Source organism: Danio rerio, chromosome 16, assembly GCF_049306965.1.
Source record: "Danio rerio strain Tuebingen ecotype United States chromosome 16, GRCz12tu, whole genome shotgun sequence".
Classification (NCBI taxonomy): domain Eukaryota; kingdom Metazoa; phylum Chordata; class Actinopteri; order Cypriniformes; family Danionidae; genus Danio; species Danio rerio.
Genome location: NC_133191.1, coordinates 59,345,734 through 59,367,131, shown reverse-complemented (window position 1 = coordinate 59,367,131; position 21,398 = coordinate 59,345,734). Strand labels below are relative to the sequence as shown.

At 40.4% G+C, this 21,398-nt stretch overlaps 1 protein-coding gene across 5 annotated transcripts in view; it reads left to right on the top strand.

The window, feature by feature from the left end:
* Window positions 1-21,398, top strand: part of zbtb7b (zinc finger and BTB domain containing 7B) — a 37,007-nt gene that overhangs the window by 11,752 nt on the left and 3,857 nt on the right. For 2 of the 5 annotated variants that reach the window (XR_012391376.1, XM_073924721.1), the window contains exon 3: window positions 19,617-20,279. Coding sequence is in view for 3 of the 5 variants with exons in the window: in XM_073924721.1 (XP_073780822.1) it covers window positions 19,623-20,279 (657 nt within the window). In the remaining 2 variants the exon portion in view is untranslated. Of the gene's footprint in view, window positions 1-15,270; window positions 15,460-19,610; window positions 20,280-21,398 lie in introns of those variants that run through there. The other 3 variants (XR_012391377.1, XM_073924722.1, NM_200629.2) reach the window with 3 other exon arrangements.

The window sequence follows — 21,398 nt, the reverse complement described above, 5'->3', positions numbered from 1 at the left end:
GTTAGTTCACCCTAATATGCTAATGTGCGGTGTGTTTTACGGGGGTTTTGTTCTGCAGTTGAACATTCAAGATATTTTTAGCTGAAACTGTAGTTCTTGGTGATTCATTTAATGCAGTCGGTGGTTAACATTCATCTGAGGGACAAACACACACACACACACACACACACACACACACACTAAAGCACATTCATAACACAAATCAAATTTGTGAGAAACAAAGCTGAATAAAATGAAGGACAAAAAGCTGTTGATGCGCAGTCTGTGTTACAGGTGTGTTTGATGAAGATGAGGATGATTGTGATTTTAATGATGAAGATGATTGTGATTTTAATGATGAAGATGATTGTGATTATGCTGATGACTGATTATGGTGATGATGAAGATGATGGTGATGATGAAGATGATGGTGATGATGAAGATGATGGTGATGATGAAGATGATTGTGATTAGGATGGTGTGATGAAGATGATTGTTGTGATGGTGATGACGAAGATGATTGTGATGATGATGATTGTAATTGTGATGATGAAGATGATTTTGATTATGGTGATGATGATGAAGACGATTGTGATTATGGTGATGATGATGAAGACGATTGTGATTATGGTGATGATGATGAAGATGATGAAGATCATTGTGATTATGGTGATGATGATGAAGACGATTGTGATTATGGTGATGATGATGAAGATGATGAAGATCATTGTGATTATGGTGATGATGATGAAGATGATTGTGATTATAGTGATGATGATGAAGATGATTTTGATTATGGTGATGACTAAGACGATGATGATGATGATGATGACGATGATTGTGATTATGTTGATGATGAAGATGACGGGGATGATGATGACAATGATTGTGATTATGGTGATGATGATGATGATGATGATGATGATGATGATGATTATTTTGATTATGATGATGATGACTAAGATTGTGATTATGGTGATGATGATGATGAAAACGATTTGATTATGGTGATGATGAAGATGATTGTGATTTTGGAGATGATGACTAAGATAATTATGATGATGATGATAATGATGATAATGATGAAGATGATTGTGATTATGATGATGGTGATGATGATGGTGATGATGATAAAAATGATTGTGATTATGGTGATGATGAAGACGATTGTGATTATGGTAATGATAATGATGGTGATGATGATGATGATGAAGATGATTGTGATTATGGTGATGATGAAGATTGTGATTGGTGATTATGATGATGATGATTGTGATGATGGTGATGATGATGATGATGATGAAGATGATGATGATGATGATTTGTGATTATGGTGATGATGAAGATTGTGATTGGTGATTATGATGATGATGATGATTGTAATTGTGATGATGAAGATGATTGTGATTATGGTGATGATGATGAAGACGATTGTGATTATGGTGATGATGATGAAGACGATTGTGATTATGGTGATGATGATGAAGATGATGAAGATCATTGTGATTATGGTGATGATGATGAAGATGATTGTGATTATGGTGATGATGATGAAGACGATTGTGATTATGGTGATGATGATGAAGATGATTGTGATTATGGTGATGATGATGAAGATGATGAAGATCATTGTGATTATGGTGATGATGATGAAGACGATTGTGATTATGGTGATGATGATGAAGATGATGAAGATCATTGTGATTATGGTGATGATGATGAAGATGATTGTGATTATGGTGATGATGATGAAGATGATTGTGATTATGGTGATGAAGATGATTGTGATTATGGTGATGAAGATGATTGTGATTATGGTGATGATGATGAAGACGATTGTGATTATGGTGATGATGATGAAGATGATGAAGATCATTGTGATTATGGTGATGATGATGAAGATGATTGTGATTATAGTGATGATGATGAAAATGATTTTGATTATGGTGATGACTAAGACGATGATGATGATGATGATGATGATGACGATGATTGTGATTATGGTGATGATGATGAAGATCATTGTGATTATGGTGATGATGATGAAGATGATTGTGATTATGGTGATGATGATGAAGACGATTGTGATTATGGTGATGATGATGAAGATGATTGTGATTATGGTGATGATGATGAAGATGATGAAGATCATTGTGATTATGGTGATGATGATGAAGACGATTGTGATTATGGTGATGATGATGAAGATGATGAAGATCATTGTGATTATGGTGATGATGATGAAGATGATTGTGATTATGGTGATGATGATGAAGATGATTGTGATTATGGTGATGAAGATGATTGTGATTATGGTGATGAAGATGATTGTGATTATGGTGATGATGATGAAGACGATTGTGATTATGGTGATGATGATGAAGATGATGAAGATCATTGTGATTATGGTGATGATGATGAAGATGATTGTGATTATAGTGATGATGATGAAGACGATTGTGATTATGGTGATGACTGATTATGGTGATGATGAAGATGATGGTGATGATGATTATGATGGTGATGATGAAGATGATTGTGATTAGGATGGTGTGATGAAGATGATTGTTGTGATGGTGATGACGAAGATGATTGTGATGATGATGATTGTAATTGTGATGATGAAGATGATTTTGATTATGGTGATGATGATGAAGACGATTGTGATTATGGTGATGATGATGAAGACGATTGTGATTATGGTGATGATGATGAAGATGATGAAGATCATTGTGATTATGGTGATGATGATGAAGACGATTGTGATTATGGTGATGATGATGAAGATGATGAAGATCATTGTGATTATGGTGATGATGATGAAGATGATTGTGATTATAGTGATGATGATGAAGATGATTTTGATTATGGTGATGACTAAGACGATGATGATGATGATGATGACGATGATTGTGATTATGTTGATGATGAAGATGACGGGGATGATGATGACAATGATTGTGATTATGGTGATGATGATGATGATGATGATGATGATGATGATGATTATTTTGATTATGATGATGATGACTAAGATTGTGATTATGGTGATGATGATGATGAAAACGATTTGATTATGGTGATGATGAAGATGATTGTGATTTTGGAGATGATGACTAAGATAATTATGATGATGATGATAATGATGATAATGATGAAGATGATTGTGATTATGATGATGGTGATGATGATGGTGATGATGATAAAAATGATTGTGATTATGGTGATGATGAAGACGATTGTGATTATGGTAATGATAATGATGGTGATGATGATGATGATGAAGATGATTGTGATTATGGTGATGATGAAGATTGTGATTGGTGATTATGATGATGATGATTGTGATGATGGTGATGATGATGATGATGATGAAGATGATGATGATGATGATTTGTGATTATGGTGATGATGAAGATTGTGATTGGTGATTATGATGATGATGATGATTGTAATTGTGATGATGAAGATGATTGTGATTATGGTGATGATGATGAAGACGATTGTGATTATGGTGATGATGATGAAGACGATTGTGATTATGGTGATGATGATGAAGATGATGAAGATCATTGTGATTATGGTGATGATGATGAAGATGATTGTGATTATGGTGATGATGATGAAGACGATTGTGATTATGGTGATGATGATGAAGATGATTGTGATTATGGTGATGATGATGAAGATGATGAAGATCATTGTGATTATGGTGATGATGATGAAGACGATTGTGATTATGGTGATGATGATGAAGATGATGAAGATCATTGTGATTATGGTGATGATGATGAAGATGATTGTGATTATGGTGATGATGATGAAGATGATTGTGATTATGGTGATGAAGATGATTGTGATTATGGTGATGAAGATGATTGTGATTATGGTGATGATGATGAAGACGATTGTGATTATGGTGATGATGATGAAGATGATGAAGATCATTGTGATTATGGTGATGATGATGAAGATGATTGTGATTATAGTGATGATGATGAAAATGATTTTGATTATGGTGATGACTAAGACGATGATGATGATGATGATGATGATGACGATGATTGTGATTATGGTGATGATGATGAAGATCATTGTGATTATGGTGATGATGATGAAGATGATTGTGATTATGGTGATGATGATGAAGACGATTGTGATTATGGTGATGATGATGAAGATGATTGTGATTATGGTGATGATGATGAAGATGATGAAGATCATTGTGATTATGGTGATGATGATGAAGACGATTGTGATTATGGTGATGATGATGAAGATGATGAAGATCATTGTGATTATGGTGATGATGATGAAGATGATTGTGATTATGGTGATGATGATGAAGATGATTGTGATTATGGTGATGAAGATGATTGTGATTATGGTGATGAAGATGATTGTGATTATGGTGATGATGATGAAGACGATTGTGATTATGGTGATGATGATGAAGATGATGAAGATCATTGTGATTATGGTGATGATGATGAAGATGATTGTGATTATAGTGATGATGATGAAAATGATTTTGATTATGGTGATGACTAAGACGATGATGATGATGATGATGATGATGACGATGATTGTGATTATGGTGATGATGAAGATTGTGATGATGATGATGATGATGATGATTGTGATTATGTTGATGATGAAGATGACGGTGATGATGATGACGATGATTGTGATTATGGTGATGATGAAGATTGTGATTATGGTGATGATGATGATGATGATGATGATGATGATTATTTTGATTATGATGATGATGACTAAGATTGTGATTATGGTGATGATGATGATGAAAACGATTTGATTATGGTGATGATGAAGATGATTGTGATTTTGGAGATGATGACTAAGATAATTGTGATGATGATGATAATGATGATAATGATGAAGATGATTGTGATTATGATGATGGTGATGATGATGGTGATGATGATAAAAATGATTGTGATTATGGTGATGATGAAGACGATTGTGATTATGGTAATGATAATGATGGTGATGATGATGATGATGATGGTGATGATGATGATGATGAAGATGATGATGAAGATGATTGTGATTATGGTGATGATGAAGATTGTGATTGGTGATTATGATGATGATAATTGTGATTATGATGGTGATGATGAAGGTGATTGTGATTATGGTGATGATGATGATGAAGATGATGACTTGTTCAGCAGACAGTTTTGACTAAAGTGATTTGCGTGTATATAATCAGCCCTGCAGGAGGAATAACATGCGCAGCTCAGCATCAGACAGCAGCAGTGTGTAGACACTATATGATCATTCATGATGAAGATGATAATGCAGAGTCGGTGAGATCAGAGTGCAGACACACTTCAGTCTGAATGAAGGGAGAGATGTTTCACAAACAAGCATCATGTCTGTGTATCTAAAGACACGAGACGCTACACTTCAGAGTGAAAAAGCACAGAGTAAAGCAGGAGAGTATCCAGTGTGTGTGTGTGTGTGTGTGTGTGTGTGTGTGTGTGTGTGTGTGTGTGTGTGTGTGTGTGTGTGTGAACAGTTCTTTAGTGTGTTTCTTTCCTCATGTTTGAATGGTAATGTTTACTGTCAGCGTCTTATCTAAGGAAACTCCTGAGATAAATAAGTGTCTCTGAACTTTAATAGTGATATAAATGCTGCGCTTCCTCCTCCTGTATTTAGTCGCAATGACTTCTGGGATATCAGGCACACATCAGGCTTCTGTCACGGGTCCTCTGTTCCTGCGGTCGACTGGAGCTCAACTTTGCTGGTTGATGATGAAGTTACACGAGAACTCAAAACACAAGATCACTTAAGAACACATATTGAGAAACCGTTAGTGTGTGTGTGTGTGTGTGTGTGTGTGTGTGTGTGTGTGTGTGTGTGTGGTCAGATGATCTGCACAGGAAGTGGACACACAGGAAGTGCAGGAGAGCACTGAGCCTCTTCCAGCTCCACATTAATAATGCAGTTTCCCCTGTTTAACGTGAGTGTGTGTGTGAGTGTGTGTGTGTAAGAGAGAGAGCTGCTGGCCTACTTTAGAGACGCCGCTGACCCAGATCATCCTCACACACACACTGAAGCGCTCAGGATGAAGCTGGAGGATCAGGAGGCTGTAATACTGCTGTAAACATCAGCGCAGGACACACACACACACACACCATAGTGCTGTGTCACTCCAAAACACACACACAGACACACACACAGACATGCTTCAGCTTTAAGTATTGGCTGTATATCTACCGGCAGTTCAGACAGTTTCAATAGTATAAGCTTGATTTTCCAGCAGTTATTAAATTCATAAAGCTTGAATAAATCATATCCAGCTCTGAGCTCATGTAACGCAGCTCCTGTCAAATAAACAGAAGAGCGGGATTGTGCTTTACTAAAGATAACTGACTTTAATTTGAGATAATCTGTGTCCCAGTAAATGCTTTGAGATATGATTTACTTTATATGCAAGTGTGTTTATTAAGAGTGCTAATCCCAGAATAAAGGCCTTATTCTCGATGTGCAACCAAAGCAACGCTGATGAAGGCAATGCAGTTTAATCAAAAGCAAACTGAGCATGTGCACAGAAAATATCCATACCCGCAGCCTCACACACACACCGCTCCTGCTTGACGCTGACGCGCTTCCCGGTGGCCCGGTTGTGAACATGCTCGCCGAAAAAATAGCCGTGCTGCTCACGTGCCGCTCATGCATTGTTAAACCGGCTTATGAGGGTGTCGGCACACAGTGAGTTTAGCAAGTCGACAAAACAAAGTTGAAATAATATAGTGGTGATACAGTCATATTTAGTCTGAGCATGCCTGCTGACAGAGGTTTATATGAAGCCTAAAAGCGATGATGAGTCAGGGAGGTAAGACTTAATAAACCTAATTCTCGACCATGAGTCCGGTCTAAGACAACACACAACTGATGATTCTATTAAACTGTTTGTATTCTATAAAATTATCTATATAGTTCTAATAAAATAAATATTCATGCAAAAGATTTTGTACATTATGTTAGCATCACTCCGGTTGTGTCTTTAGATTGTTTTCCAGTTACATTTAGGATTAATTTCTGTTATTTATTTAGAATAATAATTGTATAATAGCAATATTCTTATTTATTTATCATTTTTTGTTATATATTTATTTATTTATTTATTTCGTTTCTTTTTGAGGCGGAGCTGTGCCCTAGTAGAGCTTTATGTCTAGTAACGCCCCTGGCTGGAACGATGGATTTGGGAAATGCCTAATCATTGAACTATATTGTAACAACACAACTTGTGACTTTAGTTGGCTAACGCTGGTTTTCGGAATCGCACCCCTGATCAGGCCCACCAGTCACCAACAATACATCTTATTACAGCTTTAACATGAGGGTGGGAATGAACTCTGCAGCAGTGCGCTGTAATCCTCTTTCTTACGAACACATTAGTTTAACGTTCTCCATGCGTTTGACACACGCTGTTGTGCTCACATTCAGTGTATTCGAGTTTTTTAAACTTGTCTGTTTTTACTTGATTTAGTCTCTTTTGACATATTTTACAGTCTGTGATTCAGAAACAGCCCAATAGTTCTGATGAGGCGAGTGAACATCTGTTATCATTGGCTCAGCCGTGCCATCCAGAGCGTCGATAAGTCTGATATTTCATTCATAGTGAGCTGAAATCTGACCTGCAGAAACCCCGAGTGTGTGTGCGCGCATGTGTGTGTGTGTGTGTGTGTGTGTGTGCGCGTGTGTGTGCATATGTGTATATGCATGTGCGTGTGTGTGTGTGTGTGCGTGTGCGTGCGTGTGTGCGTGCGTGCGTGCGTGCGTGTGTGCGTGTGTGTGTGTGTGTGTGTGTGCATGTGTGTGCGTGTGTGTGCGTGTGAGTGTGTTGTTTTGTGCATGTTTTTTTGTGTGTGTGGTTGTGTGTTTTATATTTATATGCGTGTATGTGTGTGTGTTGTTATGTGTGTGTGTTTTGTTTGTGGTTGTTTTATATTTATGTGCATGTGTTTGAATGTGTGTGTGAGTGTGAGTGTGAGTGTGTGTGTGTGTGTGTGTGTGTGTGTGTGTGTGTGTGTGTGTGTGTGTGTGTGTGTGTGTGTGTGTGTGGTTGTGTGTTTTATATTTATGTGTGTGTGTGTTTTGTTTGTGGTTGTTTTATATTTATGTGCATGTGTTTGAATGTGTGTGTGTGTGTGTGTGCGTGTGTGTGCGTGTGTGTGTGTGTCATTGTTTTGTGCGTGTTTTTTGTGTGTGTGGTTGTGTGTTTTATATTTATATGCGTGTATGTGTGTGTGTTTTGTTTGTGGTTGTTTAATATTTATGTGCGTGTGTGTGTGTGTGTGTGTGTGTGTGTGTGTGTGTGTGTGTGCGTGTGTGTGTGTGAGTGAGTGTGTTATCTATACTTATGGGTATGTATTGTTGTATATATTACATTGTAAGTAATATCTGTTAATGAGCAGTTAGTGTGTGTTGTGTGTATTAGTGGTGGTGAACTGCATTATGGGATGTTGATCTCTGCTCTGTCCACTTCTGATGCTGAAAATTCAACTCTACAGTTTAATAAAGTGACTTTAGTGACATATTAGTCATAATATTAATAATATATAGAGAGATGTGTCTGTGCAATAACAGTAAGTGTGCTGCAGGTTAGTACAAGGCTTCAGTAGTGTAATATACAACACCAACACAGCCTCTGCTCTGGAGCTCTCTCTCTCTCTCTCTCTCTCTCTCTCTCTCTCTCTCTCTCTCTCTCTCTCTCTCTCTCTCTGCTCCTCACTCACTCTCGCTGTTGGTGTCGGGCTGTAGAAAATACCTGATATAAAAACACTTGAGTGTGTGTTTGCTGTGCATCTCTCTCTCTCTCACACACACACACACACTCTCTCTCTGTGATGTGTCAGTGTTGAGGAAACCATATTGTCGTATTGTGATGGGGAAGAACCCGCGGTGACTCGAACAGAAACACTCGACAGCTTTTATTTCCATTCAGCACCTGAATCACGCAGCGTCTGCTCAGAACACGCGTGTGTTTACTGTGTTGATGTGTGTGTGTGTGTGTGTGTTTACCGTGTTAATGTGAAGCACAGGTGAATGAGTTCAGCTTTTACACTCTCTCATGAGTCAAACCACTGTAAACCAACATCTGGTCAGTGTGTGTGTTTGTGTGTGTATGTGTGTGTCCGTGTGTGTGTGTGTCTGAGTGTGTTAAAATAATTAGACCAGAGTGATTTAGTAAAGCACTGAGAGTCAAACACACTCGTGGAGTTGTGAATGAGACGGACAGAAGATGTCAGATCCTCCACTTTAATAAAACACACACACACACACACACACACACACTCTCTCTCTCTCATGTTTAAGATGCACACACCAGCTCTGCACTTTAACAACCGTTTCCTCAGATGTTGAGTGATGCTCAGAGCTGAGCAGTGGTTAATTCACCCAGACAGTTTGAGTATTGAAGCAGAGTGTGTGTAGCTGACTGTGGACCAGCGCCGGCATTATTTACAGTAATAGAGCAGTGAAAGTGAAGCGGTGAAGCTGAAACTCCTCTACAGCACCTCTGTTGATTGATCCTCTAATGCTGATCATCACTGAAGTGCTCATTAATGTTTCTTCTGTCCGGGTTTTCCCTCATTCGGAGGAAATCACCAGCGTTTCTGAACACTTCCTATCCTCAGTTTGTGTTAGTGAAAGCGTGTTTGATCCGTCAGCCTCCGACACTCTGCACCTGTGTGTTTCACATTTACAGCTTTATTATGTGGTCCAGCTCACACAAACACACTGCACAGATGCTGATCTTACTTATATGTGTGTCTTGTTTGTTTCTAGTCCAGATATCCACAAGCGCTTAAATCAAGCATTTTCTAGACTGGTGTAAATGTAGTGTTGTGTTCATCAAGGAAGAGTCAGAATGAAGAGAGTTTCTCATTAAAACAGCAGAATGATCTGAACACGGACTGGAGTAATCATCCTGTTTCTGCTTTTGACTTTAGATTCTTTAGTTTTCCCCATTGTCAGATTATTCTGCTTGTTTTAATGAGAAACTCGCTTCATTTCGATTGATTGTTTCTGGAAACAGGAGCACATTTTGTGCTCGTCTAGAAAATGCGGACTGATTAAAGAGTTTTTAATTTTTACAGGACTCAACTCTCTGTCAGAAAAGCATCATTGCAGTTTAAATTCAAGATCTGAATCAGTCTTTATCATGATTCAGAGTTGCAGTGGAGTCAGTGCTGGTGTAGTGCAGACCACATTTAAACTCGGTGAACACACAGAAGTGCGTTTCCCGAAACCATCGTTAGCCAATTAAGGTCGCAAGATATGTCGTTATAAACATAGTTTGTTGATTTGGCGTTCCCAAATAAATCATTCCAACAAACATTCGCAAACTGAGTCGCAAACTTCTATGCTTGAGCTACACCTCTGGAGCTGTAGTTTGACATGTAGTTCCAGGCTGTGTTCTATTCCCAGTTATCCCCCCTATTCCCTAATCATTTAGAACAGTCTAACATTCAAACTTGGAATGATTTTTTTAATAATAAGGCATTGAGCTCATCTCTCTCTCTGCAATTTGATCTCAAAATATTTCTACAGTTCAGTTTTGGTGATCTTGATGTTTGTATATGCTCCCTTCGCAGTGCACTTTGAACACATTGATGTCATTTTGAACAAAGCCGTGGCTCATGACAAAAGATATAGGTGACCTGTAGCGGAGTTGCGTCTGCAAAGCTTGTGAAAACAAAACACACAGCATACGCGAATGCTTTAATGGATAGTGGGTTATTTATGAAGGATCTGTACTGTATATCAGTGGTTCCCATCCTTTTTTTTTTGTCTGTGACCCCCTTTTCTGCTGGAAAATATTGTAAGGCCCCCTCCACATTTACACATTTATTTTTGCTTATGTACGTTTGCAGTAGATATGACAGAATAGGGTTGTTTTTGCACAAATAACAGCCTAATGTAAAATATAAAAGCAAAACATCAGTAGGCCGTATTAGGGACAACTTGCAGTATTGGGGATGAGTTGTCTGCAAATCTCTTATTAATTTGGAAAGCCTCATGCATTTGTTTGCAAGAACTCTGGCGCAGATAATACACTGTAGCTGAGTCAGACACTCTTTGCTTCGGGAAAATGGAATAAAACCATCGTTCAGGTAACTATCTTGGCATGTCCTGGATTTCGCGTTTCCAGTATTGCTAGCGCCGTGACCTGGAATGTTTGGAGCCTACTCAGCTGGGTCCACTATGGTTGGGTCATTACTATTAGCTGCTGAAGGTGGATCAGTAAGACTGTCTTTTCCACATATTACAAATTTGTCCATTTTTTTTGTCAGCCAGGGGATGAAGTGAACTAAGCAACATGATCGTTCTCCTAATTTACTGCTAAGTACTGCTAAATTTTTCAAATATGACGAGACCCCCCCCCCCCATCCCCCCCACCAAAGAGCTTGCTGATGCCCTCTTGTGGGCCGCGACCCCCCTGTTGGGAACTGCTGCTGTATATGACATGGGTCTGCTGGCTAGAACATTTCTGCAGTGGTTTACATGTGTCAAACTGTAAAAGACTTTTAAAAAAATAAATAATATCCTACTTTATAATCATCATCATCATCATCATCAATATTATTAATATTATTATTAAAGTAGGATTTTGTTTTCATTTCCTTGTAAATAATCAATATTAAATGTCATTTCTTAGTAAATGGCCTCATTATTTATTTATTTATATGATTTATACATGATATTAGAGTGTGTGTGAGCTTTTGTAAGTGATTGTATGTTGCAGAATAGAGTATGTGATGTTCTCTATAATATCTGTGAAGGAAACACAGCCTCTACACTGTATGTGCTGCTTTGAGTAAATTTTACTCAGAGGATTTTGCTGTATATTTCAGTTAATATAGAAAGTGAGTGCATGCTTTCACCAAAACTAATATTGGATTGTATTTTAAATGTGTGTGTGTGTGTGTGTGTGTGTGTGTAACACAATATAATCTGCACAGAGTATTGACGTGGTTCTTCTCTATAGCAGTAGTTCCTCCACCCAGTTCAGAGCATCATTATGGGTGTTTGACATTATAACTAACATGGTTGAAGCGATGGATCTGCCACAGAGAAACTACAGCTTTTGGGAAACACTCGTCACCACAGTGCTCTTTTCTCAAACGATGCGTCGTACTATGATAGTTCAGCCGTGAGTTGCGTCGTTGTTTGGGAAACACCCCAGAGCAGTTTATTCAGATGTAGATTTCTTTTGGTCAAGCTTCACAATAGGGTTTAGTTTGAGTTTCATGTGTGTTCATGTATTTACTAACATGAAGAAATAACGTGCAGGTGATTTATTACAGTGCAATAAAAACAAATGTTAATAAGCAGACGGTTACATTTAAAAACATGTTAGTAAATGTTGAACTCTGTGATTTAATAAACGCTTAATCTTAATGCTCGTCAATACATAAGCTAATGGAAACCCATTGTGTAGTGTGATCCTGTCTGAAACTGCAGTTTACATTCATCACAGATTTAATTCAGATTTAGAACAAACACATCTGATTTCATTTCAGAACTGATTCAGTCCAGATCCATTGGACTTCACTGCAGATCTTTACATGCAGAAGAACAGATTGGGTTAATATTCAGAGCAAACTTTATTCATATTCACTCATCTTGTGATTGGCTTAAATGCAGTTGAATTTGATAACGGGTTTCCAGACGGAGCTGAAGAGCCGTGTACACTGAGGAGAGCTTACAAGCAGAGCAGATCTCAGGCAGACTCAGTGCAGATGCAGAGCAGGTGAGTTTCCTGCTGTCAGCTCACAACAGATGAAGCTGCGTAGCTGAGGTTGAGGAGTGTGTGTGTGTGTGTGTGTGTGTATGTATGTGTAAGTGTGTGTGTGTGTGTAGAGGTGAGGATCTCTACACAGTCAGTTCTTTCTCTTCAGCTCTTCTGGAAAGATCTTCATCTTATGGTTTCTGCTCTGTTTTCATTTCTTCTCTCTGTAATTTGTGTGTGTGTGTGTGTGTGTTTGTGTGTGTGTGTTTTTTTGTGCGTGTGTGTATTTGTGTGTGTGTGTGTGTTTCTGGATCTGTAGCTCAGCTTTGTTTGGTGAGTGTGACGGGTGTTTGTATCTTACACACACAGCGATACACACGGGCACGGCGATACACACACTGCAATGCTTTGCTGGCGCAGAGATTTCTGTCTTGTTTGTAGTCCAGATATCTAAAAACTCTTAAATCAGGAATCTTTTCCTGGATGAGTTAAAATATAGTGTTGTGTTCATAAATAATCAGAATGAGGAGAGTTTAACATTCAGACAAGTGGAATAATCTTCAGAACAAAAACACGATTCTTCTGCTTATTTCAGTGAGAAACTCTCCTCATTTAGACTCGATATCTCTGAACACACCAGAATATTTCAGCATTGTGCAGAAAATGCAGACTCATTTAAGAGTTTGTATGAGAGAAACAAGACTAAACTCTACATAAGAACACACACACACACACACACACACACACACACACACACACACACACACACACAGCTTCTGAAATGATAGTGTTTGTGTGTGTTTAATTTAAGCGTGTATGTGTATGTGTGTGTGTGTGTGTGTGTGTGTGTGTGTCTGATTATGAATTTAAATGTAAATGTATACCTGTATGAGTGTGTATCTGGCTGTGTGTGTGTGTGTATTTCATAGTCTGTATGTCTGTGTGTGCAAAACTGTGCATGCATCTGGTTATGCGTGTGTGTGTGTGTGTATACATATTTAAGTGTGTAAATAAGTATGTGTGTGTTTGTGTATAAATACGTATGTAAATGTGTGTGTGTGTGTGTGTGTGTGTGTGTGTGTGTGTGTGTGTGTGCATATTTAAGTGTGTATATAAGTATGTGTGTGTTTGTGTATAAATACGTATGTAAATGTGTGTGTGTGTGTGTGTGTGTGCATATTTAAGTGTGTATATAAGTATGTGTGTGTTTGTGTATAAATACGTATGTAAATGTGTGTGTGTGTGTGTGTGTGTGCATATTTAAGTGTGTATATAAGTATGTGTGTGTTTGTGTATAAATACGTTTGTAAATATGTATGTGTGTGTGTGTGTGTGTGCATATTTAAGTGTGTATATAAGTATGTGTGTGTTTGTGTATAAATACGTTTGTAAATATGTATGTGTGTGTGTGTGTGTGTGCATATTTAAGTGTGTATATAAGTATGTGTGTGTTTGTGTATAAATATGAATGTAAATATGTATATATATATGTGTGTGTGTGTGTGTGTGTGTGTATGTACATACAAATGTAAATAAGTGTGTGTGTGTGTGTGTGTGTTTGTGTTTGTTTGTGTGTATGTATGCATGTATATATTTATATAAGTGTGTGCGTGTAAGTGTGTGTGATCCTCATCTGCCGTTGGTCTGTGTGTTTGCGTGTCTGTGTGATCTTCATCTGGTCTGTGTGTGTGTTTGTGTATGTACATACGTATGTAAAAAAGTGTGTGCGTGTAAGTGTGTGTGATCCTCATCTGCCGTTGGTCTGTGTGTTTGTGTGTCTGTGTGATCCTCATCTGGTCTGTGTGTGTGCGCACGTCTATGTGTGTGTGATCTTCATCTGCCGTTGGTCTGTGTTTATGTGTATTTTTGTGTGTGTGTGTGTGTGTGCGTGTGTGTGAGCCTCATCTGCTGTTGGTCTGTGTGTGTGTGTGTTCTCCTTCACACCTTTGCTATTTCGCAGTAGTTATCGTGTCCATGTCTGCTCTGGAAACTCGAGAGAGTGTGCGTGTGTGTGTGTGTGTGTGTGTGTGTGTGTGTGTCTCCAGCCGGAGCGATTAATGAAGATGTGCAGATGGAAAGTGCTGATGAGGTGCTGAAGATCTTCCTGCGGCCGCTGCCGATCCGAGAGATTCGTTATTTCGGAAAGTAAACGAGTGTGTGTGTGTGTGTGTGTGTGTGTGTGTGTGTGTGTGTGTGTGTGTGTACAGGAGCGGATGCGCCGGGAGCGGGCGAGTGGGCGCCGAGGGGGGGGGTGGGGGGTGGTGTCTCCAGCACCTTCTTGAAGACACAGGAAGAGCCGAAGAAGAAGACAGAAGACGACAGAAGAGGAGGAGATGACACACAGCGCTCTGCAGCTCCTGCCCACCGCCATGAGGGGCCGAACGGTAGGGTCCGGGGCCGCTCGGGGCCCAGCGCCGCCTTCACTCTCCTCTGAGCTTCCTCTGAGGCTCTAATCTGCTCCGGCTCCGTTGTGTAACGTTACCAGAAGACTTAAGACGCCACACCTGTTCCAGGGAAATCTTGTTCCGCGTGCGCGCATGAGTGTGTGTGTGTGTGTGTGTTTTGGATCAGGTTAATCAGGTGTTGGAGTGTATTGTTGTTAAGCAGCACTCTTGGGTTTTGGAGGTTAGTATTATGGGCTGTATGGAGCTGCCGGTCGTTAGGGGAAGTGGAGCGGTCGCCGGGCTGCTGGTGGAAAGATTGAGGCTCAGGTGTGCGTGTGTGTGTGTCCGTGATTGTGTGTTTGAGTTTGTGTGTGTTTGAGTTTGTGATTGATTGTTTTAAGTGAATGTTTGTGATTATGTGTATGTGTGTGTGTGTTTTTGAGTGAGTGCGTGTGTGTGTGTGTTTTTGAGTGAGTGCGTGTGTGTGTGGGTGTGTTTGTGTGTTTTGTGTGTTTTGAGTGTGTGTGTGTGTGTGTGTGTGTTTGTGTGTTTTGAGTGTGTGTGTGTGTGTGTGTGTGTGTGTGTGTGTGTGTGTGTGTGTGAGTGTTTTTGAATGTGTGTGTGTGTGTGTGTGTGTGTTTTGAGTGTGTGTATTGACTGAGTGTATTGACGTGTGTGAGTCTGGAGACCCTCATTAACACACATCAGTCTGCTGCAGTTGCGTGTCGGTCGTCACACACAGAAGTGCAGCAGTGTTTCCGCTCTGGGGTCCGTCACTCGTCTTCATTCAGTTCTGTGTGTCTGTCACGCTTCATATTGCAGACAGAGTCACAGCAGCTGAGTATAGCTGAAGACGAGAGGACTGAAGAACACTGCTGTAACACTGTGTGTGTGTGTGTGTGTGTGTGTGTGTGTGTGTGTGTGTGTGTGTGTGTGTGTGAATCCGTTGTCTTTGTGTTCATGATAAAAATAGAGCTGTTACTATTACATGTGCTCTTACTCTCCTCCTGTCTCCCTGTCTGCCTGCCTGCCTGTCTCTCTATCTGTGTGTGTGTGTGTGTGTGTGTGTGTGTGTGTTCCTGCAGATGGAAACTCTTCTCGGAGCAGGTTGTGATGTAAATCTTGAGCGGAAAATAGAAGTCAAATTTCTCCCTGTTCTTCTGTGTCCCATAGTGTTTACCCCACCCACACAACCCAGCACACACACACACACACACATGCATGTGCGCACATACAGACACACATGCATGTACTCGCATACATATGCATGCACACAAACACAAATGCATATACAGAACACACAGATACACACATACAACACACACAAATGCATGAGCATGTATACAGTATGCATGCGTGCACACACACACACACTGATGCATGCACGGATGTACGTGCACTCATGCACACGTACATGCATGTACTGTGCACACAAAAAAACGTACTCACACACACACACACACACACACACACACGCAGTTCGTCAGGCTTTTAGGCAGACTGGAGGATGTTGAGCTGCAGCGTCTCTTAAAATCAGAGCATTTAATGTCAATAATGTGTACCAAATAATAGCATGCACGACGAGGGCGAGTGTGTGTGTGTGTGATCCGCTGATCCTGCTTGCTCTGGATTGGGTGTGTCCTAAATTAGCGTTTTGTGTTTGGGAGGAGGCCTTAAGCCCTTATTAAAGCCCTCCATCACATGAAGTAAAAAGCAAGAGGTGTGTGTGTGTGTGTGTGTGTGTGTGTGTGTGTGTGTGTGTGTGTGTGTGTGTGATTGTTTTTCTGGCATATATTTTATATCTGCGTCTGTTATGTGATGGTTGACTAGTCATCTGGTATCTTCAGTGTTTTCAGGTGTTTGTTTGTTTAATTCTGTTTTGTTTATTATAGTTTGAGTTTGGGTATTATCAGTGGATGTTCACTGCTGAAATGTTGTATGTTAGGTCAGATGTGTAACTGTAACTCTGCTGGATTCCTCTGTGTTTAACACAATACATGTCGTCATGTTTCTCAAACACTTTCATTAATGTTTTTACTGTGAAGCTCATGATCATTGCAGCTCTCCTGTTTTATAACCAGAACAATAAAACTACAGCAATACAAAACCTGTAAACTATACAGCCCAAAACTAAACCTGATCAGTTATTAAAACTGGTGATAAATGCAAAATAAAGATGTTTATGCGTGTTAATATACTCCAGGTATCAGCCACAACCCTGCAGAAAACAAGAGGATGAGCTTTCTTCAGATAAACAAACCCATTTTCATTTAGTGTTGACCTGACCTGAAGAGTTCCTGTTCAAAGTTGGAGCTTTGTGTTTTTTCTAAATTTAAAGGACACATCAGGCTTGTGGAGATTTACCCATAAGAAATGATTTAGTATATTTATTTCATGTGCATGCATAGACTGTTTATCCAAATTTGACCAATCAGATGAGGCCGTACTTTCAATCTGGCAACCTGTATGTGTGCGTCAAGTGGTCAGAGAGAGGCAGAGGGAATGTTTTTAATCTGGACTGCAATACCCAGTTGAACCACAGTATTACACACTGCACCTTTAACATATGAAATGTTTAGCCAGAAATGTGCAAACTTTAAATACCGGGAATTTTAAGCCCCGGTCAGACCACACGATTTCGGCTGGACTTTCTTGATGTAGGGTGTCGTAGAGATTCCTAAACGACAAATAGACGTCGTGACACAAGATTCAATCGTTTCTTCTTGAGTAATGTGGCATAGTTCATGACAACCAATCCCCGAGCCTCACAACACCGTCGCAGAAAGTCTAGCATGTTTAATCTTTCCTCGTTCATTATGACGAGTTCCCCCACGTGTGTGACACGGCCCAATAGGAGCACATAGTTATTTTAGTGGATGCTGCTGTTAATGAGCTGGTCAGGTAATCAAAAAACAGGCTGCATATTTACTGATGGGTTGGTCACGGGTGGACCAGTCGTCGGCTGTGCAAACTTTAACTACTTTCTCTAAAATATTAAAGTGTTTTAAGCAATTTTACCTGACAGACTGGCACAAACATGCCCACATCTCCATTCTCACAACCAGTTTCTGAGTTCTCTCTTCCAGAGGCGTCAGCAGGATTTTATTCAAAGTTACACACATATCTAGCACCACCCTGGCCCATCATCCCTTATTCTTATTTCAATCTCAAAAAACACTGATGCCTGCTGTCAAAGGCTACATTTGCCGCGAGTGAGACAGAGAAAATGAAAGCACAGTTGAAGTCAGAATTATTCGCCCCCTTTGAATAGTTTTTCTTTTTAAATATTTCCTAAATGATGTTGAACAGATTGAGGAAATGTTCACAGTATGTCTGATAATGTTTGTTCTTCTGAGAAAGTCTTATTTGTTTTATTTCGGCTAGAATAAAAGCAGTTTTTCGTTTTTTAAAAACATTTTAAGCTCAATATTATTAGCCCCTTTAAGCTATATATTTTCTCGATAGTCTCCAGAACAAACCATCATTATACAATAACTTGCCTAATTACCCTAACTTTACCCTAATTACCCTAGTGAAGCCTTTACATGTCACTTTAAGCTGTGTAGAAGTGTCTTGAAGAATATCTAGTCTAATATTATTTACTGTCATCATGACAAAGAGAAAATAAATCAGTTATTAGAGATGAGTTATTAACACTGTTATGTGTATAAATGTGTTGGAGAAATCTGCTCTCCGTTACACAGAAATTGGGAAAATATAAAAATAAATGGGGGCTAATAATTCTGCCTTTAACTGTATTTGCATATGTGTGTGTATGCATGTGTTTATATTTGTGCACATGTTTGCATTAATCTGGTTATATCTGTTATCTGTTTAGTTTTACGTGCATATAATATGTCTGCTGTATTTTGTATATCTGTTTTGATGAGTTACTGACATTGAGGTTGTTGTTCTTTAATATTTGTGCTAGTGAAGCACTCTAATGTGCATGTTATGTAGGAAAAGGGCTATAAATATAAAGTTTATTCTAATGTTCTCGGATTTAAAAATAGCAAATAAAAATAGAAGAAATGCCGTTATCAGAATGCTCAGGATAAAATAAATAACATTTTCACACTGTGGCCTCACAACAAGAAAGTCGCAGGTTTGAGTCCCGGCTGGGTCAGTTGGTGTTTCTGTGTGGAGTTTGCATGTTCTCCCCGTGTTGGTGTGGGTTTCCTCCGGGTGCTCCGGTTTCCCCCACAGTCCAAACACATGCGCTATAGGGGAACTGATCAACTACACTGGCCGTAGTGTATGAGTGTGTGTGTGAATAATTGTGTGTGTGTTTCCCAGTGATGGGTTGCAGCTGGAAGGGCGTCCACTATGTAAAACAGATGCTGAAATAGTTGGCGATTCATTCCACCTCTGAAATTGAGACGAAGCCGATTAAATGAATGTGTGTGTGTGTGTGTGTGTGTGAATGCTGTACAGTTCCTCGTGTGTGTGTGTGTGTGTTAACTGGTCCTCATATGTGCCTGCAGGTGGCGATGTCTCCAGGAGAGGACGGTCTGATCGGGATCCCCTTCCCGGAGCACAGTAATGAGCTGCTGTCTCGGCTGAATGCCCAGCGGCGCCGCGGCCTGCTCTGCGACCTCACGCTGACCTCCCGCGGTGCCCGCTACCCCACGCACCGCTCCGTCATGGCAGCCGTCAGTCTGTACTTCCGGCGGCTGTTCGGGGCGGAGGAGGGCGAGGGTGGCGAGGGCGCGGGTGACGGCTGCAGCGTGTGCCAGCTGGACTGCGTGGCGCCGGACGCTCTGGCGGCGCTGCTGGAGTTCGCCTACACCGCCACGCTCACCATCCGCAGCTCCGGCATGCGGGACGTCCTGAAGGGGGCGCAGCTGCTGGGCATCCAGTGTGTGGCCGACGCCTGTCGGGACATCCTGGGTGAGACTGGCGACGCCCCCACGGATGCAGTGGAGGAGGCGGAGCCACTGCCGTCTCGCCGCAAGCAGGACCGCTGCTCCGTATCCCCCGCCAGACCCGTGTGCCGGCGCTCTGAGGACATACACGGCTACGAGGGACACCCGCCGCCCGCCGCTGGGGTGCTGATGAACGGAGGTGGAACCTGGCTGCAGGAGGCCACGCCCATCCCACGCAGACCTGAAGACACACCCTCAGAGGAGGAGGAGTCTGGCCTGCAGGTAGGGATGGCTGATATGCTCATATCACAATATTCACTGGTGTTTAGGCCCAGTCCCTGTTCGCCTACTCATAGGGCTGGAAATATCCCCCTAGGAATTGGCCCTCACCGCTACACCTCCAACTAAAGAGAATTGGGACACCTGAACCTTTCATATGAACACAGGAGAATTGATAACAATATTATTAATTGATAATTCGGAAGTATTCACTCGGAGTTAAAAAAAAAGGCGGTTATGTTATTTGTTATGTTGTTTTTAATCACGTGGTTCTAGTGACGCATGAAATTCAGATGGCAGGAAGTAAATCCAGGGTTCATACGGTCATGGAAAACCTGGGAAAGTCTTTGGATTTTGACATGGCATTTTCCAGGCCTGGAAAAGTTTTGGAAAAGTCCTGGAAATTAGTTTAACAGATATCTGTATAGCTGAATTAGGGCTGCGCAATATTGGAAAAATCTGACATTACTATAATTAGCATTTCTGTGATGTATACTAGGATGTGAATGACAAGCATAGATCAATAAAATATCGTAAAGATAAAAGTGAATTCTAGTGTTCAGGTGTTCACTATTCAGGTACAGATAATAAATAATCATCACTGCACAGTCTTCATTATATATTATTTCATCTTTATTAAAGTTACAAAGGGCGAGGCAGTGGCGCAGTAGGTAGTGCTGTCGCCTCACAGCAAGAAGGTCGCTGGGTTGCTGGTCCGATCGTTTCTGTGTGGAGTTTGCATGTTCTCTCTGCGTTCGGGTGGGTTTCTTCCGGGTGCTACCCCATGGTCCAAACACATGCTGTACAGGTGAATTGGGTAGGCTAAATTGTCCGTGGTGTATGAATGTGTGTGTGGATGTTTCCCAGAGATGGGTTGTGGCTGGAAGGGCATCTGCTGCGTAAAAAACTTGCTGGATAAGTTGGCGGTTCATTCCACTGTGGCGACCCCGGATGAATGAAGGGACTAAGCCGACAATAAAATGAATGAGTAAAGTTACAAAACATGTCTTGTGGTCGGATGTTTTAAACTCTGAAATATTGAAATGTTCACACAGTCACAGGCCTTAAAGGGACAGTTCACTCAGATTAAAATGTCCTCACTATTTACTCACACTTCACTTG